This window comes from Taudactylus pleione, unplaced genomic scaffold (assembly GCF_031769625.1).
Source record: "Taudactylus pleione unplaced genomic scaffold, aTauple2 ptg000996l, whole genome shotgun sequence".
NCBI classification, from domain to species: Eukaryota; Metazoa; Chordata; class Amphibia; order Anura; family Myobatrachidae; genus Taudactylus; species Taudactylus pleione.
Window position 1 is genome coordinate 130,516 of NW_028285397.1, and position 13,397 is coordinate 143,912.

Consider the following 13,397-nt stretch of genomic DNA (forward strand, 5'->3'; position numbering starts at 1 on the left):
TGGGGGTAGTTTTCCTTCCCAGGACAACCCTCTGCTATACCTACCTGACTGCAAGGGAGAGCTGGCCCAGTGTTCTGCCATAGGGCTGGCCCAGTGTTCTGCCATAGGGCTGGCCCAGTGTTCTGCCATAGGGCTGGCCCAGTGTTCTGCCATAGGGCTGGCCCAGTCTTCTGCCATAGGGCTGGCCCAGTCTTCTGCCATAGGGCTGTCCTTCCATATTTTCTGCATTGACCTAAATGTCCCTCACTAGTTACATGAAGCGTTGGGAGGTTTATGGTTTATGCAGCATATTGCAGTCTGGGAACAACCAAACCCAAGTGGTGTAGAAAGTAACGCTCTGGGTAATCTCTGTCTTTCCAATGGGCACCAGCTGAGATGTACAATCTGGTCCTTAAATTGACACCCTTGGCATGTAACCCTAAATCACCTTCTCTAACCCAGATATCACCCTGTGCTTGGATTAACCACTTTTTATTATTATTACTATTACAGTTGTTGTTGTTTTTTGGTGGGGCTATATGGCTGTAATGTTACAGCTGCTGCATTGGGCTATAATAATACATTATGGGGCATATGTATCAAAGCTTGATGTGAGATATATAGATATATGACAACCCAATCAGCTTCTAACTTACATTTTGCAGGCTGTGTTTAAAAAATGATAGTTAGGAGCTGATTGGTTGGTGATATATATCTCACAATTTTATCTTGCATCAAGATTTGATACATATGCCCCTCTATTTGGGGAGCACGGTGGCATTGATAATTTAGGAAACTTTTGCCTATTTCTGTATGTCTGTGAATTTTAGATGCACCCATTGAAAGTCTTATTTTTCCATCTCGCATGTTACAGTAAATGTCAGTTTTTGTCCCTGTTCAGGGATTAATTGGCCTAATGAGCTGTGTGTAGTTTGGGTCTCTGTTAATGAGTCGAGTTGCCTTTTACACTGTGAAGTCTTTGATAGCAGCCATGAGAGAGATTTCATTGAACCTACGGCCTTAATTATTTTCTGTTGCACGTTGCTATTACATGTATAATAAAATCGTGAAGTGGAATGGAGCTGTTATTTTCCTCCTTGTATCATGGTGGTTCTAAGATCAGACAGCCAATGATAATGCATCAGATATGGGGCCAGCAACCCTAAGGTCCTAAGCCCTAAAGGACCCAGATGACCCTAGAAATTCTACATCTCGGGGTCAAACCACCTGGGTCCCTCAGAATATTACTGTGTCCCTGCAGCTTTGTCAATCCCCCCTCCCTTAGTGTACGGTGCTCATAGGAAGTGGTGGTCTTGGGGATAGATGAACCTGGCTGCTTATTTTATGTAAAATGTAATTAGTCTGTTAATTTCTAAGACCTGTCATTGGTAGCACACGGTGCCTTAGGATTGCTAAGGAGTTGCTGGAGCTGATCTAGGTCTTACATGAGAATGCATAACTACGGGGATACAATGTTCTGCTGCCCTTATAAAATAATGATGTATCTGCTAAAGAATGCCAGCCCCAACCACTTGTGTCTATGCCTTGTGCCTGTTCACTGTTTGTAGCCTGTGTCCCTAGGAGAAAGAACCTTGACTTCACCCATTTTTAGGGAGATGATTTGATTGGTTGGACAGAGCCCTGTTGGGTTTGTAGTGGGATTCCATGGGTTAAATTGTGTCAACAAGCCTGTGGGTTTTATGATCTTATGTTTGCAGTCTACACTATTCTCTTAATTTGACTTCCTCTCTTCAACGTGTGTTGAGCTTCCACAGTTCCAGCACAAAGCTGCACTGCAGAACAGGGCTCCATGCTCCCAGCCCTATGCTGCTGCTGCAATCCTGTGCCCCCTTCTTCAACTGGAGGAAGACCCCCTTCCAGGGCACAGGCCACCCCTGAGATCCCCCTTGGCTGTGGAGCAGGTCCTGAGCTTTGAGTCTGGCAGCCAGTGCAGGAGGGCTGCTAATCCCTGAGTCAGTGGAATGGGAGGACTCTTATTGTGAAAAGCAGACAGTGCTGTGCAGTTGGCTTTTGTTGGGTCTGATCTACCAGCCGACATTTTCCTGGGAGGGGGCCGTGCTCCCCCTGCCAATCACTAGACGGCTAATGGGTGCCTGTTGGAGTGAAGTCAGGAGGCTGCCTTTGCTCTTGGGGGGAGACTGAAGGTAATGCTTTGTGAAACAAAGTTGCAGAACAGCAAATTTTTGTTTTCTTTTCTTCTTTGCAGATGGGGGGAGGGGTGGTATGCAATCAGCAGGCCAAGATGGAGGGACAGCATGGGCTTGTGGGTAGAGCCTATTGTTTTTTTCATGTTTGCAATGTACAGGTGAGGGGTAGTGCGCACAAATCTGCCTTTATAGGAGATTCCAGCATGTTGTGCAGCATGTGGTGGAGATATCTGCACAACAGCCATATAGACCAGGCTCAGGCTTCGAATGAGACCCCCAGCTACCCTAGGTGGCTCTGCTAGTTGGGTTCTCATGGGGAGTGTGTGAGAGGTGTGTGTGTACCAGTCTAGACATCATTGTCTGCAGTGTTTAAAAGAACTGCAGGAAAGCGGCATTTCCATGCCCAAGATCACTGATCATTTTCAAGGGATCTTTGGACCTGACTGTGCTGCAAGCTCTCAGCTCATTAATCCTGGCTGCCCTGTGACTGTAGGGCCTGCCTTCACCACTGACTGGAGCCATAGGAGATGGGGAATGTCTCTTAGGTAAGAATCACTTTGCGATTGCATTTCGTTGTTTGCATTCAGTTAAAGTGCTTATTGCAGGAGGGTTTTGCAGGTGAGAAGTAATGGATTTATTTCCTCTAAAAATGAATGAGAAAGATGACAGCCGGCAGTGCAGTAAATGAACGGACATCGTGTACAGAACCGATCTCCTCATTGACACTGTGGGCAACAAAAGACCAATAACGGTTTAGCGTTTTCATAGAGCCACTCGCGTGCGGTTCTCCAAATCTCTGTTGGCCGTGGTCTCGCACAACGGGAGCGATGCATGTGCTCTGCCATTTTTATTCGCATTCGCTGCAGCGCATATTTGTAGTCGTCAAGGAAAGAGGCATTTCTACGAGGGCTGATCTGCCAGATTGACATTGTGGCCATTTAATGTTTGGTTTTGGCACTGAACAGAAATTTGATCTGTAATACATTGTCTATGAATTAGTATATTTGGTGACAGGAGGCACTTTGCACCTTGTGCCTTTTATGAGCTAGAACCTTTGTGTCAGCGGACAGGTGACCGGTGGTACCACGTATGGTGACTGACTGCCCTGTATGTTTAGGCTGCGTGGCATGAGAACAAATCTTATATTCCATATATATAATAGCACAAATGTTTATTGAGGGTTGGGCAGCTGGCTGAATGTGAGCTATTGTCTTATTTCACAGCGAGATGCAGGCGTGTGTTATTAAGGAGACTGTTCCGTCTGTGTGTTCCCTCGGCATGGTGAGGTGGGCTGCCGGAAATTGTCGTGATGACCCCTAAATGTCTTGTTGCCAGGGATAATACACAGAAATACCTGTCCTGTGCTTCATCTCTTTGTTTCCATGAAGGAACTGTAGGCTGGCGTATTGCTCTTCTACAATCTCACGCTCGCAACATTCAGCGCTATTCTATAATTTCATCTTTAACCCATTGGAATGTCTACTTGCTTACAAGCCTGTTCCTCTGAAAAACCCAGGCCCCTATTATAGGACAATTAGCCTCTTGGTGAAGTAGTGTAGGAGCAAACCTTAATTTCTAATTCAGTCATGAGATTATTTTTCCCCTCACCAAGGTCATCTGGCCATATATAGAGCATGCAGAGCACAGCGCCTGGGGTATGTGGTTGAGGTTTAGGCTACAGGAGCTGGCGTAGAGCGTGCCTGGAGGGGCAGTTATCCTGGGGCAAGGCTGTAGAGGCGATGAAATGGAATCCGTTTGGTTTATGTGTCCTGGAAGCTTGTAAGGATTTTAAATTCGGCAAATGAAATCCCTTCTTCTAAAAGGGAAGACCCTCTTTGGGAGAGGTCTATTGGCTGGTAAGCTGTAGTTTTGCGGTTCCTCTGACACTGTATGTTCAGCCGCCAATACTGGGCAATTATGTTGTGACTCGAAAACTAAGCATGGCGTAAAAAGCACTTGGCAGATGATGGCGGACCCCAATATCGGCCTCTTGCTGTAAGTGACTTCACAGCTGGACTAGAAGGTCTCTAGGTCACAATCAGTTCTGGCTTTACATTAGCCCTTGGTCTGGTGCTCTGCACTCAGCAGAATGATATCACCGTATGAGATAACTCGCAGTGACCTATTGATTACGTTTAGAGGGGTACTAGCTTAAAATGCTGATAGAACAGGGTGATTCTGGGGCTTGTCCAGCAGAACTCTGTGACCTCCTAGTGAGTTGGTTGTTTGAGTTCCCAGCAAACCTGCACAGATGTGTTGTTGTTTTTAGTTGTTGTTGTTGTTGTTGCAACATTGAGTGAATTGGACATTATGACATCTGTGATGTTCTGAGACCACCATCAATCATCTGTTGTGTTTGCGGTTTATCAGCACTAGTAGGGTGTATGCAATCATCGGTAAGAGTTTAGGCTTCTATGCTGTGTCAGGGAATGCTCAGCCATATGGTACTGGGTGCTGCAGGTTGGTGGGAATGTAGGTGAAATATTTTACATGTAATGCCTGTGGGGGTAGTGACCCGTGGTCACGAGAGAACATGGTCACTCCAGCTAAATATTTGTATCTGCCAGAATGTCCTGTAAAAGAGGAGTTTTAATGTATTTTGTTCCGGGAGCATTTGGCGCAGTGCCCCTAGATCGTCGTACACGTGTACTTAGATTTCTGGAATCAGTACATTAATATGAATAATATTCTAATCTCTTAGGTTATCATGATGTGTCTCTGTGGAGTACCACAGATCCATGCCTTGTACGTACATGTGGCATCACTCACAGACAGTCTCTATTGACCTCTTTGCACAATCGTACAAGGTTCATTATTCTGTGTCTGGCTGTGTACCCTGCTGACCTTGGCGTCACTAGAGGTACCTTACCTGGCCATGTCTCTGCAAAATATTGTATCTTCACCTCTGTCAGGCAGACAGCTGGCCGGAGGTGTTGGTAAGTGCTGGTAACCTGAATAACTACAACTCTCAGCAATTTTGCGACCCTTTATTCTTCTGCTTTGTCATTTATCTTAGTATATCTCATGCCATGTCCCTAGCAGTATATTTTTCTTCCTGCTATTGCCCGGATCTCCAGTGTGGCATCTTGTTTCGGGCACCGATGTCCAGCTTGTTTTCCTCCCTGCCAAGGCTTACAGCAGAGGCCTCCTGTGGTGATCCAGCTGGTCGGGAATGACGTCTCCAAGCATGGTCTACCAGCTGGGACCTGTAGTCCCACAAAGCTGAAAAACCATGAGGTGCCTGCCTTTTGATGAACAGACCAGGTCTGTTGGAGAGAGGAGACTGGTCAGTTGTGACTTGGCAGCCGTGAAACTTAAGAGGGGGGCCTTGGCTATAGTCTGCTTCCGTTAGTTGGGGCAGAGAGACCAATCTCTTTCTCCAGCTTCATGGACCTGAATAATGTCATTTGTACTAGCACTGTTCCTCTGAGACAGATGGTATTTTCCGGTCTGTCTTCGCCCCTTTGCTCTACGACCTCCTGAGGTTAGGGCGAGTGCGCTGCTAAGCATGTTACACCAATCAGATGGTATTATGAGATCAGTAATGGCCATTACATTGGGTTCAGGCTTCTGTGGTTAGTGTCCCAGTAGCGCATATGAGAAGACTTTTTTTTTTTTTTTTTTTTAAAGATAGGTTTGAAACTTTCTTCATGTGAATCTGTCGTGCCGTCCTCCGCAAACCTGTGCTCAGCGCAGCTTTCCATGTACATAAGGAATAAAAACTCTATAAAATCTACTGCGGATTTGAACATTAACGCAAACATCTGATTGGTTATTGAGTGACACCAGTTATGATAATTGTCACAGATAAGGTCCAGTTTAATTTTACGTCTTAACACAAGAGTGACCTGCGGTTATCCAAAGCGCGTTTAAATCAGTTTGCATTTGTAGCCATACTCCACTCTCCATCTGGTCCTGTGGCGTGCGGACATCGGGCATCTGGATAGAGTTTGATTAGTGTCTGGTAGCCATTTGTTAGCCCCTCCCCTTACCACATGCAGCCTATATTGCTCCGCCCCCTGCCAGTATGCAATGTGGCTGCTCTGCACCCTCCGTCTTACCACGGCATGAAGCGCCATTTACCAGCTGGCAGATAACTTTTCCTGTAATGAGTTTTCATCTTGTTGCTATGGAAAGTGAACGCTACACGTTGAATAGGTTTAGCCTGTGACACCGAAACCGCTCTGAGATGTAGAATCGTCAGACTAAACATGAGCGTTCCAATACACGTTATTTTACTACGTTTTCCTCTCCGCAGGTTTTGAGTTCAGTTCACAAAGTTATTACATGTAAATAATTCATGAAAATATTCTGTACTTCACAAAAAGAAGGAAAAATGTGAATTCTTGAGTCTCAGAATTATGTTATAATGTGCAGCTCGTAGTACAAATGCACAAGCCTTTACAATGTAATTTTATTTTACCTAACAATTTTCTAGAATGACTCATTGACAATGATTCAAATAACTCGTGTTTGCTGCATTTCATGGTAAAGTCTCAATAAGTCACATAACAGTGAAAATTAACTTTTTTTTTTTTTAATACGGATTTTAGAAATCTTTAGGAACAGATGTTTGTAAATCCCACTCATTGCTTAAGTAAATGCAGATCTGTTGGTGCCGATCCTGTAACAATATATGTATAGATCTTCTTTCTTTTTTATTTTCCCTGTAGTGGGTCGGTGCAAACAAGGTGGAGTCCAGGAAGGATCTGCTGAAAGATATCACCAACAGCAAGGAGGAAGGTACGAGTCCATGCTTCTGTCTGCCCGCGCCCAGCAGATATACGTCCTTTGTGTCCTCATTTAGAGACCGAGCCATTGCACTGGTGCACTTATACTGTCTCCATCTTTTGATTTGTGTTAGCTAAATGGCCTAGACGCTGGTGATTTCCTCACATACACCCAACGGGTCATGAGTAAAGGTTTTCTTTAATCATTTCCTGGGCAGACAGAAATCCGGAAAACATGACCTGCTGGGCTCGCTTGAGGATTAGAGTTGAAATCCCCTGTATTAAACTGGCCATACACTAAACCAACTTTCATTCAACTTGTCCATCCAACTAAATGATGACTCCATTCACCTAACCAACTAACTTTTTTAGCAGAACATGATTTTTAAGGTAACCAGCACTGGGCTTTGCCAGCCTGGGCCATGGGCCATAGAGGGGACCCGCACAGTGTGGTGGACCCGGCTCAGTTAGTACCAGGGGTGGCTTTCCCAGGGAGGGTCGAGCCCTCAGAAAAATGCATGTGGGCCTCCGCCTGGGTAGAGCCAGCCCTGGCACCAGTAGCACTGCAGCTGTTCTCCTATTACCCCAGGCTGAGATAAGTGGTTAAAATAGGAAAAAATAAGTTTTGTTTTCAGCAAACTACAGGTTCCAGCATGGTCCAGCTGCTAAATATGGCTGTTAAGGCTTACTGCCACTTGTAGAACCACAGGGCCAGCTGGAACCTTTAGTTTTACAAATACACACCGAGCCTTTCTTCAAACATGCAGGCAAAAGCAGACTGTGCCCGCCTTCGCCTCACAGCTAATCAGTCCTTCAGTTGGGCGGAAAGTGTCCACCTTCCCCTTACATTATAGCAATCGTCCAACTAGTTGGGAAAAATCACATTTGTTCGTGTTCTCCAGCTGGTTGGAACAATCATTTCTGTACGTTTTTTAGTGCATGGGAACAAACGGACGTTTATCTTTTTCTCCCATACACTAAAAGGTTATCGTCTCAACTACATTGTTTGATGTCTGTCCAGCTTTAGAGGCCCGTAAGCCGGTGACCCTGACCACTTTGTGTATGCGGCCATCATCCACCACATTAATTGGGCCCTGTTGTATGACTGGATCCACCCACACTGGCCTCTGAGCCAATTATAAATGCACAGCCACCACCCACACTGTCCTCTGAGCCAATTATAAATGCACAGCTACCACCCACACTGTCCTCTCTGCATTATAATTGGCTCAGAGGCCAGTGTGGGTGGTGGCTGTGCATTATAATTGGCTCAGAGGACAGTGTGGGTGGTGGCTGTGCATTTATAATTGGCTCAGAGGACAGTGTGGGTGGTGGCTGTGCATTATAATTGGCTCAGAGGCCAGTGTGGGTGGTGGCTGTGCATTATAATTGGCTCAGAGGCCAGTGTGGGTGGTGGCTGTGCATTATAATTGGCTCAGAGGCCAGTGTGGGTGGTGGCTGTGCATTATAATTGGCTCAGAGGACAGTGTGGGTGGTGGCTGTGCATTATAATTGGCTCAGAGGACAGTGTGGGTGGTGGCTGTGCATTATAATTGGCTCAGAGGACAGCGTGGGTGGTGGCTGTGCATTGTTCTTGTGGTCATCACTGGTGGTTCTTTTATATAAAGCAATTGGTTTCTGCGGAATGGTGGTCTCTAACATGCTAATGGTTATTTTCCAGTGACCGATGCCATGGCTGGGGATGAAAATTTGCCAGAGAAAGTCGGTGACCCTAATGGGGCTTGTGAGAGGAATGACTCGAAGGACCACACGGTTTCCACGCACGGCGCACAGGACTGCGCAAAGCTCCTACAGGACCCTAATTACAAAACCTGCTGGGTGGCAGAGAACGGGGTCTGTGAAAGAGGAACAGCAGACTCCCGACAACACCCCTTGAAAATAAACAATCCCATGCAGACTTCTGTAATGGGGAGCAACGGGTATATTTTAAGCAAATCCGTTCCCCTTCAACAGCCTCTACGGACCTCTAGCTCCTCCCCGCTAAGCGGCCACGCTGCAAAGACTCTGCCCGGAGCTTCCATTAAAGCCAAGGCAGCCTCCACTGTATACGTCCCACCTGCCCCATCGCCCGCTGCCCCACAGATGGGAGACCAGATCAAAGACGAGAGCCCAAAGCTGATAGATTCTTCTGTACCGGACTTGAAAATTCACAGGGCGCGGAAAACCCTCCCTAGGGCCGGCTGCGATTCGGTAAGGGGTTGCGCATAGAGATGACAGTGAGCGGAGTAAATGGCGCTTATTTTTGGTAAAAATAAAAGATGTATAACTCTGGTATATGGAGGAGAACAGACAGGATGTAGAGAGTGATTATTGCGTCATCTGAGTCCAGGTTTGGGTGGTGGCGTCTTCATTGAGATCGGTACAAGTAAGAGGACACTCGTTTAGTAATTATAGAGCAGTTCTCCTGTGCGTGCTGTCCGCTGCGCAGCTTATTCTGCGTAGGACAACCAGAAATCACGCAGCTCTTTACGGGGTATAACTCGATTGACATGATGTAACACTTACTAGATGTATAAACTCCTTCCTTAGTCTTATGTCAAGAGACTGGTATCCTACCAAGAGCTGGGTCAGCGGGAATTATACACCATTAGTAGCGTTTTTATAGGCTCTACGTGGATATGACAGCGGGCGGGGATCAGCGCATGTATAGTGTGACCAGTGTGTACTCAGGAGTCTTCTTAGTCATTTGTAGCCGGTGTATGTTTCGTGTTTGCCTCTCGTACTTCTTCTGGGCGTTCGACCAATCCACTATCCTTTCTGTACAGTAGAACTTTTGTCTGTCGTCTTCATCCTGGTTACAGCAATGGTGCAGCCCGGTCATAATCTGGTCTTGCGCGATGCCCTGACCTAATGTTACGTCTGTTTTTTTGCTTTTTTAAAACCACAATGTTGAGATTTTAGTGCTCAGTTGGGTCAGTGTAGATTCAGCGCCATCAGCCTTGCAGCTAACAGCGATTGTCAGATTTCCAAATCCGATCAGGGGCGAATCCTGATGCCCCTGGCCTGTATCCGCCTGCGGTCATTGAGCAGCAGGTAAAGAGATTGGATAATTGGGAGGTGGCCCCAATCTATTAGGCTGCAGCGAGGGTTCTAGTTCTAATTGTAATCTTATTTTTATTTTAATGTTGTGGAGAATCCAATGTGATTAGTGATTGTGGGACTCACAGCAATCTCCTGTTATGTTTAACGTCGTAGTTACCTTATGTCCATGGGCTTTTTAAAGGCAATTCAATTTATTTTCCTATATGATTTATCCAATGACCCAATGTAGAAATGATGACCTTAGAACGCCAATCCAGCCGTTAAGCATTTAGTAAGCTTACATAACCATGTTGGCCACAGCAGACGGCTGCCCGGGTTTGGGAAATTGCCAGAACTGTTCATGCACGTAGGACTTGGGGTTGGGTGTAGTAATTCATGTATCTTAAAATGTGGTGAAACAAACATCTGATTGGGACATGATTTCTCCATGACAAAACTTGCTATATATTTGTAAGTTACTAAGTCCTGGGAGAGCCATTCCCTCCGTACCCACCCGTACAGCATATAATATACCATACGTGATAGTCGGGAAGATCTAACGCCCCCTATAGTCCATTGTGGCATTACTGCATTCTGCAGCTTCAGATGGGTGACGATGGATTACTGTCTGCTTTGTGTGTGTTATGTTGTATTACATGATTCCATTCCTGCCGGTAGCATTCATATTACTGCAACCTAAGTGTTGTTATAGCTCATTTGTTCTTCCGAGCCTCTAATTCAGTATGACACTTTCCTCCGCTGTAACCCAGGGAAAGTACATTAGCAAACTTTCATTTCTTGTACATGACGACTAAGCGAAGCAAATGAGATGTTCTAGACCTGACTGTAAGATTAAGAGGGGTATTCAATATGAAACGTAAACTTTGCTGTCGAAGTTTACGTTTCATATCGGAGCTTTTACGTGGGATAAAGTATCGGGCGCGTGCCCGCTTATCCCCTTATTCAATATGAAACCTACGAAAACGGGAGCCTGCGAAGTGGGATTTGCGTTAAATTACAAAATTTTCCTTAAAAAAATTGTAGGACCCCCCTAAAGCTGTAAAAACATGGGGGATCACTATGGGTACCCCCGTTGTAGCCTGCAAATGAAAGTCGGGGATTTAAATAGCCGCAGCAGGTGTTTTTTTCCCGACTTTGAAGAAGTGATGCAGAAGAGCATTTACATTTTTTTTTTTCGTTTTTTTAAGTGGTCCCATCAAATTTGGGGTACATGAAAATGGGTACTAGCATATTTTTAAGTCCCTAAAGTAAGTTTTTAAAAATTCTGCATTTGTGCACCTGCCGCTATAATTCTATTCTAGAATACACCTGCCGCTATAATTCTATTCTAGAATACACCTGCCGCTATAATTCTATTCTAGAATACACCTGCCGCTATAATTCTATTCTAGAATACACCTGCCGCTATAATTCTATTCTAGAATACACCTGCCGCATACTTGCAGAATAGCCCTGAACCTATTTCCCTATTGTTTAAGAATTTTTTCCCTTTTTTTTATTTTTCACCCAAAGTTTTAAATTAATTTTTTGGGGTGTCCCTATTTTTTTTTTTGACAGTTATTTTTAAAATGTCATTCCCAGGGGTGCAGGCTATTTTTTTTTAAGCCTGCACCCCTACACCCCAATTCTACACTTTTTTTCACCATCTATTCAATGGTGAAAAGTTATCCCCGTTTTTTTTCAAAGACTTTTCGAACCTGAGAAAAGTCTTTGAGATTGAATACGGTGTAAAACTAAAACCTGCAATAATGACGTCATAGGTGCGATATTAACGCAAAAAACGGACTTATCGCTCCATATTGAATTCCCCTATAAATGTTCTGTCTGATGCCGACTTTTCCATTGTAGCTCTGTTAGGGAAATGCCCTGTTTGTTAATCTTCCATCATATAATAAAGAATGTCTGTTACCTGGGAGACTGCAAGCTTGCCAGCTAGATGTGTGCGGGGTTTCCACTGTCACACTTGTATTGTTACTAATTGCTATATTGTCACTAGAAATGTCGTTTTTGGTGTAGTTCTAAGCTACGGCACTATTACAGACTATACTCTATCAGGTAAGTAATCTCTCCTATGGCAGCATGTTATTGATAAGTAACGCGTGTTATTGATTGAAAATAACATAGATTGTAAGCTCCACTGGGGCAGGGACTGATGTGACTGGCTAAAGCGCTGCGGAATATGTGTGCGCTATATAAATCACTGGTAATAAATAAATTACATGCTGCCTATATGAGATTGTAGCCTATAAAATAACGATTGCATGCTGCCTGCATCCTCACATACTTCCCAGCCTTACACACCGTCCCCTCTAATCAGACACCTCCTCAATCTGACAGGTCCTGAGTACAATGACAACAGTTGGAGGGGCCTGTATTGTATTAGGGCATGGGGCTGTATTGTATCATGTAGCGGTTCTGTAGTAACACAGGCCACACTACACCTCAGCAAAGTATTTTCAACGATAATCGCCAGTTTCTCTTGTCTTGAAGCCCGAGCATAAGGACCCCAACGACCTGCCAGAGCAAACCGAGACCAAGGAAGACAGTGCCCCCAAAAATGGTTTGGAAGGTGGGAAACAGCAGCTGGTATCTCAGCCATCCACACTACAAGAGCTGCTACCTCCGGGACAGAGCTGTGTGACCTCAGCAAAGCCTCAGTCAGGTAAGAGCCTCCGCCCTGCGCCCTATACGGGGGCTGTGCCTCTGTCCTCTCTGTGTAATAACACATCACTATCACACAGTCTGCATACAGAGCCTCAGTCAGGTGAGAGCCTCCGCCCGGCGCCCTATATGGGGACTGTGCCTCTGACCTCTGTGTAATAACACATCACTATCACACAGTCTGCATGTAGAGCCTCAGTCAGGTAAGAGTGTCCTCCCTGCGCCCTATATGGGTACTGTGCCTCTGACCTCTCTGTGTAATAACATATCACTATCACACAGTCTGCATGTAGATCCTCAGTCAGGTAAGAGCATCTGCCCTGCGCCCTATATGGGGGCTGTGCTCTGACCTCTGTGTAATAACACATCACTATCACACAGTCTGCATGTAGATCCTCAGTCAGGTAAGAGTGTCCTCCCTGCGCCCTATATGGGGGCTGTGCTCTGACCTCTGTGTAATAACACATCACTATCACACAGTCTGCATGCAGATCCTCAGTCAGGTAAGAGCGTCCGCCCTGCGCCCTATATGGGGACCGTGCCTCTGTCCTCTCTGTGTAATAACACATCACTATCACACAGTCTGCATGCAGATCCTTAGTCAGGTAAGAGCGTCCGCCCTGCGCCCTATATGGGGACTGTGCCTCTGTCCTCTCTGTGTAATAACACATCACTATCACACAGTCTGCATGCAGATCCTCAGTCAGGTAAGAGCGTCCGCCCTGCGCCCTATACGGGGGCTGTGCCTCTGACCTCTGTGTAATAACACATCACTATCACACAGTCTGCATGCAGA

General features: G+C 45.6%; 1 protein-coding gene across 4 annotated transcripts in view; it reads left to right on the top strand.

The window, feature by feature from the left end:
- Positions 1-13,397, top strand: part of EHMT1 (euchromatic histone lysine methyltransferase 1) — a 112,863-nt gene that overhangs the window by 37,136 nt on the left and 62,330 nt on the right. For 2 of the 4 annotated variants that reach the window (XM_088460943.1, XM_088460944.1), the window contains exons 2-4: positions 6,821-6,890; positions 8,559-9,088; positions 12,431-12,602. In XM_088460943.1, coding sequence (XP_088317069.1) covers positions 6,821-6,890; positions 8,559-9,088; positions 12,431-12,602 — 772 coding nt within the window. Of the gene's footprint in view, positions 1-1,957; positions 2,145-2,667; positions 2,693-6,820; positions 6,891-8,558; positions 9,089-12,430; positions 12,603-13,397 lie in introns of those variants that run through there. The other 2 variants (XM_088460945.1, XM_088460946.1) reach the window with 2 other exon arrangements.